The following is a 17,956-nucleotide window of genomic DNA, read 5'->3' on the forward strand; positions in this document are numbered from 1 at the left end:
TGAACAAATAAGGTATGAAAAGTTCCATTGTTTCTTATACTTGTAGTCTGTTTTGATCTTTCTCTGTTTTGGCAGATTTTCTCTTGATCATGTTCAGGGCTATCCCAGAGTGGGGGAGAAGGGCACAGTGGAAGGAGTCAAAAAAAGTGTGTTGCGGGCAAAAAAGGAGTGGGGCTTCAGTCACAGGCACGGCTATCTTGACTTTTTGGACCCCCCTTGCAGATGTCCTTGGTCAGCTTGCAATCCAGCAAACATTGCATGTGTTTAAATCACACTGAGATCAGTGAGAGTTTAATTTGGAATAAATGCTGAGTTTGATTCATTAAATGATTTCCAAAACTTGAAATGTCGAAATACAAATTTGAGGAATTGATTGCATAAGCTGGTGGGAAATAGATTCCTTAGAGCTTGACAAATCTGAGCACTTTATTATGACATATGGCATACTGTACCATGTAGTCATTGGGTGGGAGGAAGCATTTTCCCCTTCTTTTCTAAAGCCTGAATTCAGAAAATTCAGAATGTAACATATACTGGGACTGAGTCTTCCAGAGGCAAACTTCAGCACTTTATTTGTATATACAGTGCAGGGTATACCAGAAGTCAGGGCTCGTAGGCCAATCACTTTAGGTTTTATTAATTTTTTTTTTCAGAGTAAACATTACTGTAGTTAAGAATGTTCAGAAGCTATGCATCAAATGCGTAAGGAAGTGTTTAGAAGAAAATGGCAACCAATTTGAATATTTAGTGTAATTTATATTATAAATTGTCTGTGGGACTGAAGTTTGTGTGTGGGGCCTGACTTAAGATACACTTTATATATATGGGAGAAAAGGATGAGGGTTTTGTTTGTTTGGGGTTTTTTTGTTTTTTAAGAAAAAGAAAAAGTCTTGACTTCCTTTCTTAGCCTCTAAAATCTTCCCATTTAGCACTGGGAGGGAAGGCTTTTTGTGTATCTTCACAATTGATCTTGGAGGAAATAAATTGAATCATCTACATCAAAATATTGCAGTATGGAGTGCATGTGTTCAGTATTCTGACTCACGTCCACTTTCAGAATTAGCTTTCCGCTATCTTTCTTCCCCGTTAAAATCTAGTGTTCTTTGACAACTCCATATTCTGTGACTCAGTGCTTACTCAGCTGAACTGAGCTGAGGTGAAGAGGAGGAAGATGTTGGGGAGGGGAGTACCCTGTAAATATTTTCCCTTTTCTCTGGAGATTGGGGTATTACTTATCTGTTGATTTGATTGATTGATTTATAACCCTTGAGTGGGAAGGGAAAGGAAACTTGGGAATCCATCAGATACTGCCCTGCAACTGTCCTGTATTAAATCTGTAAGGACAGTACCCACCCTGCTTTCGTTGCTGAGGTGTACTGAAGCTCAGCCGTGAGGCTGCACAAATTATGTGACATACTTTTCTGCCAAGTCAAGGACATGTGAATGAGGCTGTGAGGAAATGCCCATAATTCATGAAGCAGGCAATGGATGTTATGGTACCAGTTTCATCAGAGCACCAACTTACTGAAAGTAAAACATTTCTTTAAAAAAAAAAAGTGTTTGAAAACACTGGCAGTGATTTCTATGAAGTGTCATCCTATTCTCCTGGAAAAATTATACATACATACATGTGTGTTTGTAACAGACTGTTTTTCCTAATTTTTCTGAATCTTGCTCAAAACCAAGGTGTCGAGCCAGATTTGACTTTTTCAGGAGCAGTCTGTTCTGGATTGAGATATTTCTGTAAATTCAGATATAACTCTGGATTGAGAGGGCTTTGCAATAACCTGTATATAAAACTGACTTCCAGAAAAAAAAAATACTGAGTTTTACCAACTTTTGCAGAAGTGGGGTAGGCTTTGAAAATATCTTTAAGAAGAGTATGCATCATGGAGGTTTTTGTTTTTGTTTTTGTTTTTTAACTTTCACAGTTTAGGCTAGAGGAAGCAGAATTCTCTGGTTTTATCATCTGCTTTTGGAAACCTTCAACATAAATTACTTTCATAGTTACCATAATTTGGCCTTCTGTATTTCAGTTGAGGCTGAAGCAGCTTGTATTCATTTATCATTCGTATAATATATACACATCCAAAATGTTCTTTTTTTTCTCCTGTTCTGAAGAGGGGGTTTGTTTGTACATGAGATTTTCTGAGTCATATCTTTATAAGTTCCAGGGGAAAGAAAGCCTCTTGTGTCTAATATTATGAGAAGATTGATGTAGGCAGATTTTGTCACAGGGTTATTTGTTTGACTTCAGAATCAAAAAAAGGGGAGATACTACCAGCAAGTAATATTTGCAAGGCTGAAAGGAGATAGAAGAATCACATTTAATGGGGATGGGATTGAGAGGGTGACTACTTTCAGTTCCTAATGGTGTCAGCAGAAAGCATTTTAAGTTTCAAAGAATCTCTGGTCTCACTATATAAACTCTTTGAACTGGTGGCATCTTCTGAAGATTGTGAAATAAAAGTAGAAACTGTTGGCAAAATCCACCTGGCTCAAATGTAGTGATGTGTGTCCTTAGCATGAAGACAGAAGATAAGGAGTAAGGAAGTATGTGTGAAGTAAAGAGACAAAGTACATGCTATTAGAAGTTTCTCAATTTGTCATTGTGCCATTGTGATCCTTCTAGCGCTACTGAATATAGACTTGTAGGAGTAGCATCATGGAAAAAGGAAAAAAAAGCAAATAATCTGTCGCTACGAAGCTGCAGCAACCTTTCCTCCCCCTGCCACCTGCCCACCAGAGGGCTATCAGTGCAGTCTGTGATATCAGAATTGTGGAGGAACTAGATATCTCAGTAAAAATTAGGTGTATTGCCTAAAATACGTGCAGAGAAACTAGATTTGATTGTTTTTCCACTTCAGATGAATATACAGTATGTTATAGGCAATAGGAACCCTGGTTCAGATAGAAGACAACCAAGGTAAGAGGGAGGTGAAAATTATAGTGAGTTAAAAAATAAGTCACAGTGTGAAGAAAGTGCCTGGAGGGAAATAATTCTCTCACTTTATCATGCAAGATACGAAGATTACTAATACTGGTGAAGGGCAAGCCCATTAAGGAACATAAACCAGAACAAATTGAGGCTTTGAGTACCAGCTCCTGGGAAAAAACAACAGGGGCAAGTTAATGCCCTCTTGCCTTGTTTGTTGACTTCACAGAAGCATCTGTCTTATCACGGCTGGACAGAATGCTGGATTAGATAGTTTCTTGAACTGATACAGTAAAGACATTCTTATAGAGAGCAAAGCAAAACAAGGACTTTGGCAACCCACTGTGGGGGTGGCTAGCACCTTGAAGATGCTCCTGTATGTTAATATCCTTTCCACCAGCAGCACCTTGGAAGATATTATTATTTATGTATGAATATGGTTTTTATTGTATTTTTATTGTATTTTAATTAATATTTATTTTTTGTTTTTACTGTAAACCACCCAGAGTCACATCCTAATGAGATGGGTGGTGACCAAATTTGAAATATAAATAAATATTATTTCAAGTCTAATTTGGGCAGCCACTCAGAAGTTGGAAGATTATTCAAGCCCATACCAAATAAGAGAAAGTTTTGTAGGAGTACAATACTGTGGCGTTAGGCTTCCTGTTCAACTTTATGGAAATTCCCTTATGTCCCAGAGGGGAAAAAATGTGATTGAGTATGCGGGGGGGGAAGCAAATTTTTCGGTAGAGTTCTCTCTTGAGCAGCCAGGGAGGATTTTTGCTTCCTTATCTGCTCTGGAATTGTTTTATGGGCTTCATGTGTATATCTTCTCCTTTTCTAGCCTTTGGGCAATGTCAAGGATAAGATCACCTCCCCATCACTCCCTATAGTACAGGGAAGAAGATGATGCAGTGAGGTCACAATAAACCTTAAACTTTGCAGTAGTTTGTTTTATAGCCAAAACCTTGAAAACGGGGGGGGGGGGGGAGTCTAAAACCAGTATATTTGCTGCTGAATCTAGGAGTGTTCTGGAGGCTCCAAAAATGGAACTGAGGGGCTGTTTATAACCCATGGGTGTTACCCAGGTTTGCAAAATAACATGTATTTTAAGATAGTTTCAAAGTACCATCAGTAACCATACAATGCTAGTTTAAGATGCTATTATTATCATCTGCCTCTATGGAGTTCTGCTGAATTGGTCTTATGATTAAGCAGTCTGCCTTAAAAAGGGGGGGGGGCAAACTATGGGGTAAAATTATAAGGTATCAGATGACCAATTAATTATATTATTTTAATAATATAATTATTATAGGGGTATCATTAGGATTTTCTGGATTTAGAAGCACATGGGCTACTCCATAATTTAAGGTTGTCTTGCAATTACCTCAGGATAAATGCTGGGGGTACTTTTTTATACAATAATAATATCATTTGGTATGAAGGTTACAGTAATTTGTAATCAGATTACAGCTGAATGAAGGAATCTTTTATCTGATTTTTGAGCAATAGCTGCTGGGCATCAGGAAAGTTTTGTTCTGAGTGAGAAAAAAGAGCTGCAGGTCATCTAATTTGCACACGATACCTGTGTTTATTGTAATACATGTAGTCTCCTTTGAGATTACCTACCAATTGAATCACTTAAACAGAGAACTTTTTGTAATAGGGTCATAGGTGAAATACCTGCAACTTTGAATGACCCTTGTTATTCAGAATGCCCTTGTTTCTTAATGTACCTGAATATTAAACTGGTATTTAGTGTTTAGGATATTATATCCTTTATTCTCCTCATTTTAGGTCTTTCAGAAGACATGTCCTGCTTGTCAGAAAAGTCACTGCCAGTAGCTTCAAAACAGACTCTTAATTTTGTGTGATAAGTCTTGATAGCATATCAGAGATGTAGAGAGTCAGAAATCAACATCATTTTTTATGTTGACTCTAATTTGGCTTTTGCAGTATGACCTGATATGCTAAATCATTTCCTCGTTCATGGTATATCAGGCTTGTAGTGTGGAAGAGATAACTTCAGAAACATCTTGAAAGGTTCCTTCATCATTTTCCTCAGTCTGACATTCTGCAGATATTTTGAATCTCACTCCCAGGATTTATTTTATGCCTGAATTTCTCCACTCCAAAACAGTAACTTGCATACTGGATAATGGAACTCAACAGTTACTTTATTTAGTGTTTGTTGTTCTAAATATGCATGCTTATAGCTTTGTATGTATGTTGATAGTTTCAGGATACTACCTTCATGTTTCTAATATGCTAATGTCATATTTGAACCTGTCTTTTACATCAAAGCTTGTTTTGTTCCATAGGATAATTCCTCTGCTAGACCATTCTTCATCACAGACCTTTCCAAGGAACCTGTCCAGCTCTGACAGTTCAGATGCCACTAGAACATACTCCCAGAGAGTAAGTCGCTATGATCTGGATGAAATTGATGCTTGCTGGTTGGAACTTTTCAACATGGAGCTCAAAGAAATGGGTAGGTGTGTGTGTGTGTGTGCGCGCATGTGTGCGTGCATTTTAATTTCTAATTTAAATTTTATCTCTTTTATCCAAACCAAACTCTCATCGCATACATTTTTTTCTTGGCTGATGCTATATAACTTAAGGTTATACATAGAAGAAACTTTAATGAACTAATAGTTGGAAGTCAGGCGGCATACAAATTTACTTAATCGTCATCATTCAAGAAATAATGTGAGGGTATAACTGAGAGGGTGAAGGATGAATAAATAGGAGTCAGTCTTTTCAGTGTGGAGGGCCCTACTTGGGCAGCTTAGTTATTCACACAATGGTTGGTATATGAAACATAACCAGTTACAAAGCACCAATTTACTGGAATGCAATCTTCTACCTTCTCTGGCCTTTACTCTTTGTGACAGAATGTCTAACAGGCCCTGGGAATACAGAGGAGGGAGCATGACTGTTACAAAAGGGAGCAGGGCTGTTCCAGAAATGATTTCTTAGTTTAGGGAGGAGGAAACATGAGAAAGAGACTCAGAATAACTCTGGGTTAGTTATACTAGGTATAAATTGAGCTGGAAAATTGCTTTCACAGGCTGTCACGATTGTGTAACATTACCCTACTAACAATAAAGATCTTTCTAGAAATGCAAATGGTTCTTGTTCCCTGAGTTTGCCTGCCATGCAGGGCTTAATGCTTTTGGAGGGTCCTCCCTATTTATTATCTCAGCTTTTTTTTTTTTCCTGAACAGGTGGGCACTGAGCTCCTGCATTCTCTAGTTTCTATTTTCTAATCATCCTTATGGAGCCCACTTAGGAGAGGGCAAGGGAGTCCTGTTGGTAGCTAGCGTTTTCCACGGCACAAGTGCCAATTACATTAACCATCTACAATCTCAGTAGCAGGCCTGAGAAGGACAAACCAGAGTATCCGGTAAGGGGCGAGAAAGGTAGGGGTAAAAGTGTTGGATTTAAACTGCAGTGGATATCAGAAGGGACTGCACTCTCATGTGGGTAGAGGGCAGTTAGCTGCATTAAGTGGCTCCATTCTGGTATGCAATCGAGCTTCTTATCTAATCATGCCGTGGTGAGTGTCTGGATAGCTTCTGCCAAGTTTGAACTGGGGAACCTAACAAAAGGCATTTTGGGAAAAGAAGACAGTTTTGGAGGGCAGTACTTTGTTTAGAAAGTGTGAAAAACAAGTCCTGTGGGACAGAAAGACTGACTAGCACGATAAGTAGTGTCTTTGGGCACATTGATACCACTGGAGATATTGCAGTTAAGTCATATTTTTCATATTTTTCCATTCTGTGGTAAAATTTTATTTTATTTTGTTTTATTTCATTTTATTTAACTTTATTTTTTTTTATTTATTTGTATGGCCGCCCATCTTAAAACAACTGTGGGCGGCTCACAACAATAAAACTATAAAACCCATAAAAACTTATAAAAAACTAAAAACCCGGCGCCTCAATCAACCTTCCAGATGCCCCAACAGCTCTGCGCAGTGTCTGGGTAAGGGCCAAGTTTTAATGGCCTTCCTGAAGGCTAAGTGGGTGGGGGCCTGCCAGATTGTTGGTGGGAGGGTGTTTCATGGGGGGGGCAACCACTGAAAAGGCACATTTCCGAGGTCCCATGAAATGGCAGCATTTCAGGGAAGGGACCTGGAGCATGCTTATCCTATAAGTTCTGGTGAGGCGGGCAGATACTCTCAGGGAGACGCTGTCCCAGAAATATTGTATTGTGATTATTATGTTATTATAGTATTCTTCTTACCTACCTGGGAATTTTCCTGGAAATAGTATAAACAAAACAAAGGTTGAATTAAATTGAATAAAAATAGGTAAATAACAATGATGTGAGGGTTGCAGGGGAAATTAAAGGTGTCTGATAGGGCCAGGTCAAGGTAAGGAAACTCCAGTCCAGGTAGGATTGTAAGTTCTAGGCAGTATGTTGATGAAGATTCTCAGTCATCCAGGTGGAATTATCTGGAGGTTGAGTCATGGCAACTGGACTTCTTTTCTTTTGGTTTGATACCTTTCGCTGCTTGTCCAAGCAGCTTCTTCAGTCTAGAAAGTTGGTATGGGGGGATGAGTGAGGGATTAGGAGTAAGACATTCACATCCCAAAGACTCTACTAATCACTCTCCTATTGTCCCTTCAACGAGCCCATCATGTCAGTGAGGAACTCAGCCACTCTGGAAGACATTTATGGGGTCCCCCCTAACCAACTTTCTAAGACTGAAGAAGCTGCTTGGACAAGCAGTGAAACGTATCAAACCAAAAGAAAAGTCCAGTTGCCATGACTCAACCTCCAGATAAGTTCTAGGCAGATGAGATTGAATCAAGAAGGTGGAAGTTAGAGAAGGAAGAGAAATCCTGTGACTTTAGCTATGAACTTAAACTTACAATTCTGCATTCCTTTTCTGCTGCATAGGAAGAGTAACATGGAATAAAATCGTGTTCTTTCTAGATTTGGGCAAGACTATCAAGGTCAGCACAGTCCCATATAAACAAAGCTCCATATATATAACCAAGGCAACGTCACAGGGCACTGTTTTTTTATTCAACAGACACCTCAATACCATGCAAATTGGAAATCTGATTCTGTCTTCAGAAACCCTTTTTTGTTTCCTATTAGCCTCTCTTTGCACTGGGAAGGAAAAGATGTTGAGTTCACCTCTGAACTGTTCTGTCTGTATTTACTCATACATCTCTGAAGTGGAATGGTGCTCTGGCTGCCAGTTCTTGCAAAGCTGCCTCGGCCATTTACCAAATATATCAAACAAAATCTGCAGGGAATCATACCACATCTCAGCTTCAGAGCTGTTTCTTATTTTCATGACTTAGTTATATAAGAGTTCAGAGCCTTGAAGGAAGCCCCAGCATCCGTACTAAGCTCCTCCCCAATCCCACAGTCAGGCTCCTTAGAAAAATTGGCTTGAGGAACATGCCATTATACACACACCATGCTTGATTTTCTGAAACATGACAAAACCTATTGCTTATGTATACTACATTTCTACTTCCTGTACTGCAATCTTATGTACATTTACATCTGAATAATCCTACTGAAGACTGCAGATTGCTTTCAAGAATACATTCATATAATATTTTATTGCCGTTTTCAAAAAGAAATTCGAAGAAAATCAGATTGCAAAGCAGATTAAAAGAAAAACAATGTATGTACATTAATACAATAGATTAATTAGTTACTAGGTTATAATATCACAACTAAGAAAATAAAGAATAAAATAAAAACCTAAAATGTACATACTAAGTTAATATTAATTACCTAAATATATTACATATTCATATAATCATCTAATAACAAGGTATCAAAATATGCATTAAAATGTCTTTTCTTGTAAAATATAATGAAATCTATGCCAAAGATAACATATTGTGTCATTTTTTGATTAGTAGAAAAAACAGTCTTTTCAGAAACAGATAAATTACTTTCTTGAATCCAAATTTAATGTGGAGGCAATAGTACTTTTCCAGTGGCTCAATATAATTATCTTGTCTATATAACCAGTATTCCTCAAACATAGTCAGATTCCACAATTTTGGAATATAATTCAAAATACTATTTATATCTTTTACTTGATTTTTTTTACCCATACATCTATTGATATATGTTACAATATTATTCCAAAAAGAAATCAGAACTGGACGTGACCAAATACCCTCACATTTTTAACACTGCTAACAGAGAAAATCTGCAGTCCATCTGACACATTTTTTGAGGATGAAATCAGCTTGGAATAAAATCTTTTGATGGATTATTTTCAACCTCAAATTCAAAGAAACAAACTTCACATTTTTTAAAATTTACATCCATAGATGTCCCATTATTGAGTATTCCAATTCTTTATTCCATAAGTCATAAATACGTAATTTCAACTTTAAATGTATATTTTAATTTCTGATATAGTTTTGAAGTTGGTTTAGTTTCAGAAACAGATTCCATCAAAAAAGCTCAGCTCAGACAGTGGGAAGAGCCACAGCCAGGGAACAGTCTGATAATGTAACCTTACAATACAGTATAGTTAGTTCATATGAGTGTGCTTCCTGTCTGGACTACCTTGCAAGGCTGACACAGATAAAAGGGCAAGATGGTGCCCCAGTCATCCCATAAGACCCTGTCCAAGTGGAACCCATATTACAATGCATTTGACTTTATCAGCAAAATATTGAGGAAATTGGTCACAGCAGCCAGGTGGAAATCCAGCAAGACAGTTCTTGCCCAAAAGGATACTGGACACCTGGACAGAGCCTCTGCATGACATCCTGCCAATGCAGTAACAGTGAAAAAGTAAGAACTCTTTACTGCCCTTATTGCCACAGAGTAGGCCTGAACATGGATGTCATCCCCACTAGGTAAACCAGACCAAGAAATAAATTCCCCAGGAAGGCTAAAACTACCTTTATTGAGATTGGCTGCAGTAACAGAATCTTGCAAGTCTAATTGTGCTGTATCTCCTCCTCCTTCCTATAGCTCAATGAATTAGGGAGGTGTATTTAAGCCACTTTCAAATTTGTTGTGTTGTGGACTTAAAATATGTTTCACACACACACGTGTCACCCTGGCAATGGAAGTTGCATATTTCCATCAAGGTCATCTTCTTTACTCTCTACATCAGCCTCATACCTATGCTTGATCAAACTCAGTCTTCACCGTGCTCCACCTACACTCCAGATGTGACTTTTGCCATTTCATCACCTGGAGGTCCTCAGAGAACTGAGGAGCCACCTGGGATTGGCAGATAGAGAGAGAATGCTTGAGGTTGTTCTCATCAAGGGCCGAGGATACCACTTCTTGCAAGTGGTGGATCAGGCCCTTAACTGCTTCAGCTGCAAGATCATCAGGGGTCTGGTGGATCCTTATGGAAACCAGCTAGATACATAAGACACCTAGGACAGACCATTCAAATGGGTTCGTCTCTGCAAAGAGAATGAACAGCAGTCAGTCATATCTGGAGTAGGATGTTAATACCCTCCATATCCAGTTCACGCAGCAGTTGCCCAAAGGTGAATAGAAGGTCTAACACGTGACCACTCTCAAGTATTGGCGCCAAGATGGCCTGGGTCACATGCATACACTGATTCATCCTCCCTCCCTTTCCTTCCCAGTAAACAGATTTTTAGAGAAATTGCTGCAAGACCAAGAATCCCTATCTAATTCTTTTTCAACATCATTCCTGCTGATCTATATATTAGGCTCATGAGGTACACTCTTGCCTGGCGAATGGGCTCAGGCTTCTGATGCTGGTATTTTGGAATTCTCCATTGTCATTGGGAAGTAGTTATACAAGCCTATATCTCACAGGGCCTATGTGGAGGGTGAACCTCCCAGATTTAACCAAATCTTTATACTAAGGGGGCCATTTTTTCCTAACACAATATTTGTAAAGAGGATTTACAGCTCATAGAGTTAGCAAGGCATAATTTTTAAATTATTTTTGTTCTTAAGAATACACGGCATGATGGGCTGCACTTTGGATGTTAACAATGTGACTGTTTCACCTAGTTGCCTCAGAGACATAAAGGAGAAGAACAAAAGAACTTCTAAACAAGAAAAGGGGTAGATGGTGATAGCAGATTTAATGGGACCTCACTTTAATTGTGAAGAGGAGAAAGATAAGAGGACACACAGCATTGTATTACACTGATACAGCCCTTTTCCTACTTATTCCATATTAGAGCCTCTGTTTTGTTAAAAAGCATGCTGATCAAAAATCACAGGTTTTCCCAGCAGTCCTACTATCCAGATCTAATACAAGATATATTAACCAAGGATTTCTTGACTGGGGTTCTGCAGAACCCTAGGGTTCCATGAGAGGTCACCCTCATTTATTTTTAAAAAACAGAGACTGAAGAAAAACCCTCCAACCTCCAACACTGGGTTGGCCCGCCAGAGTGTACATGGGCGGGGGCAGGGATTGTGCACACACAACCAGAGAGGTGAGGAATGAGCCAGGGTTCTCCTTGCCAATCATGCTTGCCTCTGCGCAGGTGCCACACCTCTGCAGGTGCAGTGGCCTGGCGGGCTCTGTCTCAGGGCAGGCACAGGAGATCCAGAGCTGGGCTGGTCCAGGCACCAGCGGCGGCAGGAGCCACCCACAAAGGTTTGGGGGGAAAGAGGCGGGATAAGGAAAAAGGGTTGGTGGTGCTTTGGCATCAGGGTGCCAAGATTTCAGGAGAGCTTGAGGAGTCCAAAAACTAAGGGGAGGGGTATTGGAGGTTGCAAGGCATCAGCCCCCCTCTAATTTTGCAAAGAGGTCCTTGGGAGAGGAGGTAGAAGGGGGAAAGCTGGATTTGGGGAACAAGGTGCTGGTAGTGAGGGACAGGGGAGGAGGCCGGCCAACCTGACTTAGCATGCATTTTGTAGATATCATTCATGACAGTTTGATATATCGCTCAAAAACTGTACACGCCCTTAAAAGTAGCCCAAAATAGCCCCCCAAAAAAACACACAACCCGCAAAGGCCAAAAATCTCCCACAACTGATCTCCAAAACTCAAGTTCGGCCCAGGATTGAGTATTTGTGCAGCAAAAAACAAGCTCAGGTTTCATATTAAAGAGGTAAGTTTCATTTTTATTTTTAGTTCACACTGTTAATGCACATATACAGGCCTACATATGAAACAAATATAATAATTTTGTAGCTTCTGGCCTATATTTAAGCCTGAATGTGCAGGGGTTTCCTGAGGCCTGAAAAATATTTCAAGGGTTCCTCCAAGGTCAAAAGGTTGAGAAAGGCTATATTAACCAGTTAAGACCTTCGAAGGTCTGGTCCATTTTAAGACTCAGGCTGAGTCCTAATTCATCATTTTGCAAGCCCCAGTGGCCAAAACCCAAAAAACCACATTATGACATCATATGTTATATGAATTAGGTCTAAAAGTCTTAGGCTGCAATTCAAATTCACTGGGACCTGACTTACTTTTTTGTAGACATCTGTAGGATTGCTTTGTTAAGTAGTTATTGGTGATGCCATTAGTCACCAGAGAAGAAGTCTGTTTAAAACAGTTCCAGAGGGATGCTCACAAGAATCCATTGAACATAGATTAATTAATGGTGTCACTGTGCTGTTGCTTCCCTCCTGTATAATCTACTTTTGTAGCAAGAAAGTAATAAGGAAACATCCAACAAGAAAACTCAAGGGAGGCCAGGGCCTGAAAATACAAATAGAAGTTTGGCCTAGAATCCAGAGTCTCCAAAGGAGGCTCTTTAAAAACGGACAACTGACTCAAGAAACTTGAGGAGCTAAATACACATAAATAAACAAACCACAGTAGTGCTGATGAAGGGAAAACCATTAAGCCCTGTGAGGTTTGTTTGATGGTAATAAAATAACTGGGCCACAGATTCAGCAAAAGATTTATAGTAGGTATCTTGGCAATTCTAATACAGGAATTAAATAAGCTGACTTGATCCTTTTTCCTTAAAAATCCACTCTTTCATAACAAGGGATTATATTATACAATAACTTAATACTATACATTAAGGTGATATCCTTTCATATTTGATAAATTATGATTCTGTAATTAGAAGGATACAGGGAGACAGAAATTACAAGTTATATGCAAGAGTTAGTCATCAGTTCATATAAAAAGGCTCTGTGACCATTAGGCATTAACTTGAAAGCTCATTGTTTAAATACAAATCAACTTGGCTAAATTTTGGGGTGGATCTTGGAATGCAGAATCAAAGGCATTCACTATAAATAATCAGCTACATGGTCCAAGGCCTGGAAAATTTGTTGTGACATCAGAACAAGTAAGTCAGTGAAAACCTGAGGGCAAACAAAGATACCTGGGTATCTTCAGGTATTTGAGGGCATGGATGATCTCATATCTACATAGCCATTTGCTTGATTTACTATTGCCTGTTGGCTTCAAGAATAACAGGACTGTAGAAAGGAACTGGACTGTCAAAGAAAAGCTGAATGGCATCAGTTGTCTATCTTCCAGACAAGTTCTAATAGTACCTAATTGTACTGAAATGTCAAGCCCTGTGAGTTAGTGATTTTCAGTATGTTCAGAACAGAATGGGATTCCATACTAAACAAACATTTTTAAAATCATACCTATTTAATTCCGATTTTATGTGATCTGTATAAATTATACATATGTACAACTCTGCATAATTTATATTGCAACATAAGTTGTTTTTACAATGTGGTCATGGAAAGGAATGAGTCATATTCCTACTCTTCCATATCTAGAATTGTTAAAAATCATTGGTCTGAACAGATCTCACCTCATATGTAATTCCAAGCATATTGTTATTGGTCCAAGCCAAAAGGACCAATAACATCCAGTCGTTAAAAATGAAAAGGGCAATTTTCAGGAAGTTGAATTCTCCACCTAAACTATGTCGTACATTTTTTTTCTGCATTGCAATACAGTCACCACAACGCTGCTATATGTACAAGTCTAATTATATTGGCTGATCTTCTTATAAAACTTATTTGTCACCAAACTTAGCCAGTTTATTTAGCGTGCTGTGCCCATAACTACCACAGCTTCACTGCCTCTCTTATACAATATATTTCAGACTTTTGAAATGTGAATTCCATTCTCAGTTTACTTTATATTTTGGCACTCCCACTACAGGCTTCCACACACTATCAGTCTCCCTTCAGAAATGCTATCTGTCTGTATTTGATGCTTTACATTGGAATCTGAGCCAAAGGAAAGGCTGTTATGTTGCTGAAGGCACAGCAAGAGACATTTTGGGCCATTTTTACATCTAGGTGTTACCTCTCCAGAAGAAACTAGTATATCCCTAGTTTGTCCTTTGGCTGAGTACCTGTGCCTTTTCGTGGGGTGATGCCTTGTTTTTTAAAAAATGGTTGCTTTCACAATCTTTAGTCAGCTTTAATTATAAGCTATTTATCCCTTGGAGAAAAAGAATTAAATCTTGGGTGCAAAGGTTTTGATTTTGTTTTGTTATAAGCAGGTGAATTCCTGATCGGTCCGTTTGTATTGTCAGTATCAAATGATTAGAGGCATTGTGAGTAGCATATTTATCTTAGGTTTTCCCTTACCCAAGTGAGGGAGGTGGGAGAAAGGTTTGAAGATATCCTTGAAAATAAAACTGTGTGGTAGATATTCCACATGTAGATTAATTGCCTGAAATGTAGCTTAGGATATTGCATACTCTCTGAAATCTGTATACCCATGCCCTTCTAATTAATTTCAGCATACTCTTGGCCCCTAATTGTATCTGAACATCCATCATTGGTAATCCATTAATGATGGTATTTCATGATTTGTATATTTGGAATTATTTTGTTCACCACCCAGAGTTTGTATGGATTGGGGTAGGCTATAAAATAGTATTAAATATAATATAAAATAAATAATTAAATTTAAGCTTAGGATTATCAGTATTCTGTGTTTCAGTTGTGAACTCAGATTTAAGACAGTGGTATATATGAAGCTGCCTTATACCAGATGAGAATCCTATCCATCTAGACTAGTATTGTGTGCTGTTGGTTGGAGATCTACAACTACAACTTGACCATTTAACTGGGAATGCCAAGGATTGAACCTAAAAATACAGCAATACAAAGCATTTGTTCTGCCATTGAGCTGTTAGATAATATGGAGATGGGCAGTGGCCTAGCCTATTCCTTAAGATGCAGCTTCTATTTATAATTTCTGGTGTAATAGTTCTTCAGTATACTGAGTGTTTTTAAGCCTTATCTGACAGCGCTTAAACAAAATGGGAGACCATTTAACTCACCACGAGATGAGCCAAATGGTCTGAATGCAGTAAAGTTCTCAGTGCTGAAAAATCTACTGCTCCATTAACAGCAAAATAGCAACAAAGCTCTTCCTTGCCCCTTCTTCCTAAGCTTTCCAATAATATCATTGGTCAGATTTATACGATTTGCTTTGGAAGTAGTTAAATTTTGACCAATACAGTGTCTATGTAAATGTGAGTTCTCTATTTACAACACGTTAGAGTTTACCAAAAAGCAGAAGCTGCAAAATAAAATACTGCAGATGGGAACAAGCTTAATTACTAGTTATTGGGAAAAGCAGGACCAAGAAACAAGTATAATTCCATCATGATGTAGAGAAAGTAGATAGGAAGAAGCTGAGATTCGTGGCAGGTGTGGTGCATAGTTGAACTGCAGAATTTATTTCCCTAAGATGGTGGAAATGACCACAGCATGGATGATTTTGAAAAAGACTTAGACAAATTCATGGAGCATAAGGGTATCAATGGCTACAAATGATAATTACACATTACCACCTCAAGCATCAGATGTGCTATGGCTCTCAGTAGCAGTTGCTGTGGAGGAGGTGTAAAGATGATACTACAGATAGTCCCCAGTTGAAGAACGAGTTCCATTCCCAAGGTCTGTCCTTAGGTTGGATTTGTATGTAAGCTGGAACAATATTATTATATAATACTGTATAAGTAGTATTGTGTAATGAACTTGAACCATTGTGTATTTAACTGAAATCATTCTGTATTTAATTTGAATTTTGCTACAGTAGGCTCTGTTCTTAACTATGGGTTGTCTGTAACCCAGGCATTCTTAACCCAGGGACTATCTGTATACTTATTTCCTGCTTTTAGGGTTTCCCAAAGGTACCTGGTTAGCTACTGTGGAAAGTATACTCCTGAAGAAACACTATAAGGCCTTTGGTCTGATCGCTCACTCTTTGCATGGCTTTTTTTAAGCACACCATTTTCATTTTTTTCCATGAAATTATTGGACACACAAATGTTAATTATTATATTTTACCAATATGTAATTTTGGATCATTTTCCTCAATAAATAAATGAACAAGTTTAATGTTTTTGACTCATTTCTTTAATTTGTACAGAGAATAGATCAGGTTTTAGGTCGTATTTATGCAGAAATATTGAAAATTCGAAAGGGTTCACAAACTTTTAAGTAATACTGTATTGCACAAAGAAAGTAGATGACATTAAGAGCCAATTTTTCCAATATTCTCTTTGCTCAGTATTTTCAGGTTTTGGTTTAATAGTGTGTTCAAGTCTTAAGCAAACCTTGCAAGAAACATAGATATAGAGGGTTTCATCTTAATTAACAATGTAGGATTTCTAGGGAAAAAGGGTGGTATCCCATGTATTTCATGAAGACGTTCAAATGAAGCCTAGGCTTCTTTCTAGAGGAATAAATGCTTTTATTGCAGGAGTAAGTAATTTGTCTTTATTACATGATTAGCACAGCTAGTAAACCTTCCACAATTGTCTGTTAACAATTTTAAAGGAGAATGGGATTAAATCCTAGGAAATGCATATCAAATAGCAGATATAAGAATCTTGGGAAAATATGAGGCTAGATCCCATTTGGCTTTTCAACAGTTTCAGAACAGTTTCTTTGGATAGCGTTTATATATGGTCCTGTTCTTTAAACATTTCGTTTTTCATAGCACATTTATTTATTTACTGCAACTTTGGTGCCATTCAATTCCTAAAGGCTGGGAGTGGCTTACATCTACCAGTGCAGCTGCCTGGGTTGTAAATAGTGTCGGCTACTCAGCACATGTAACACCACTGCTTCAGGAGCTGCACTGGTTGTCGGTGTGTTTCCGGATGCAATTCAAGGTGCTGGTCATCACCTATAAAGCCCTTCATGGCTTGGGACTGGGTTACCTTAGGGACCATCTTTACCCAGTTGTTTCTACCCATCCAATTGGTCTGGTAGGTTGGGCATGCTCCAGGTCCCATCAGCCAAGGAATGTCGGCTGGCGGGGACCAGGAGGTGCCTTTTCTGTTGTGGCGCCTGCCCTCTGGAATATCCTCACTCCTGAGATTAGGATGGCCCTGACTCTTTTGGCTTTTTGGAAGGCCTTGAAGACCTGGCTTTATGCCTGAGCCTGGGGCCCCAAGTGTGTACAAGGCCCTGTTTCATGGTTGTGTTGATACCGATGGTTTTTTAAGATCTCTTGGCTGCATTTATATTTAATTTTTGTATTGTTTTTAATGTTGATTGTTTTTATTGTTAGCCGCCCAGAGTCACTGGTCTGAGATGGGTGGCTATATAAATTGAATAAATAAATAATAAATAAATAAATATAAAGTAAAATCATAGTTAACTTCAGCAAACAAGAGAACTACATAAAGTATAATAGTATTGATATGCCACCCAAAACACAAAAAGGCTAACCCTGCATGTCCCCAAACATTCTCCTCTGAAGCCCTTCAGAAGCCAAATACTGTGGAGGATATCTAGAAATCTTTCAGCAAGCTGTTCCACAAAAGAGGGGCTATTGCCAAGTAGCTCAGCCAGAGGGTCCTTGTAGATGGCATTTCCTCAAGAGATCTCATTGGACAAGCAGATTCAGTCTAAAAGAGGCGTTACTGCACACATCCATGCCTGAGCCCTGTAAGGCTTTAAAGGAGATAAACAACACAGTGAGTTGCACCCTAAGCTAACAGACGGGCAATGCAACAGACAATTTGAGTTGCCCCCAAAAGCTAACCAATATCCTTCAGTAGTAATCTTACATTGGGAAATCTAGGGTTGTGCCTAACTACTCAGGTGATT

At 38.6% G+C, this 17,956-nt stretch overlaps 1 protein-coding gene across 2 annotated transcripts in view; it reads left to right on the plus strand.

The window, feature by feature from the left end:
* JADE2 (jade family PHD finger 2) overlaps nucleotides 1–17,956 on the plus strand; it is a 174,842-nt gene that overhangs the window by 97,021 nt on the left and 59,865 nt on the right. For both annotated transcript variants that reach the window (XM_007421884.4, XM_025174858.2), the window contains exon 5: nucleotides 5,260–5,429. In XM_007421884.4, coding sequence (XP_007421946.2) covers nucleotides 5,260–5,429 — 170 coding nt within the window. The remainder of the gene's footprint in view (nucleotides 1–5,259; nucleotides 5,430–17,956) is intronic.

Source organism: Python bivittatus, unplaced genomic scaffold, assembly GCF_059951505.1.
Source record: "Python bivittatus isolate LINGU-HERP-01145 unplaced genomic scaffold, Pbiv_v1 ctg000080_np1212, whole genome shotgun sequence".
In the NCBI taxonomy this organism is placed as follows: Eukaryota; Metazoa; Chordata; class Lepidosauria; order Squamata; family Pythonidae; genus Python; species Python bivittatus.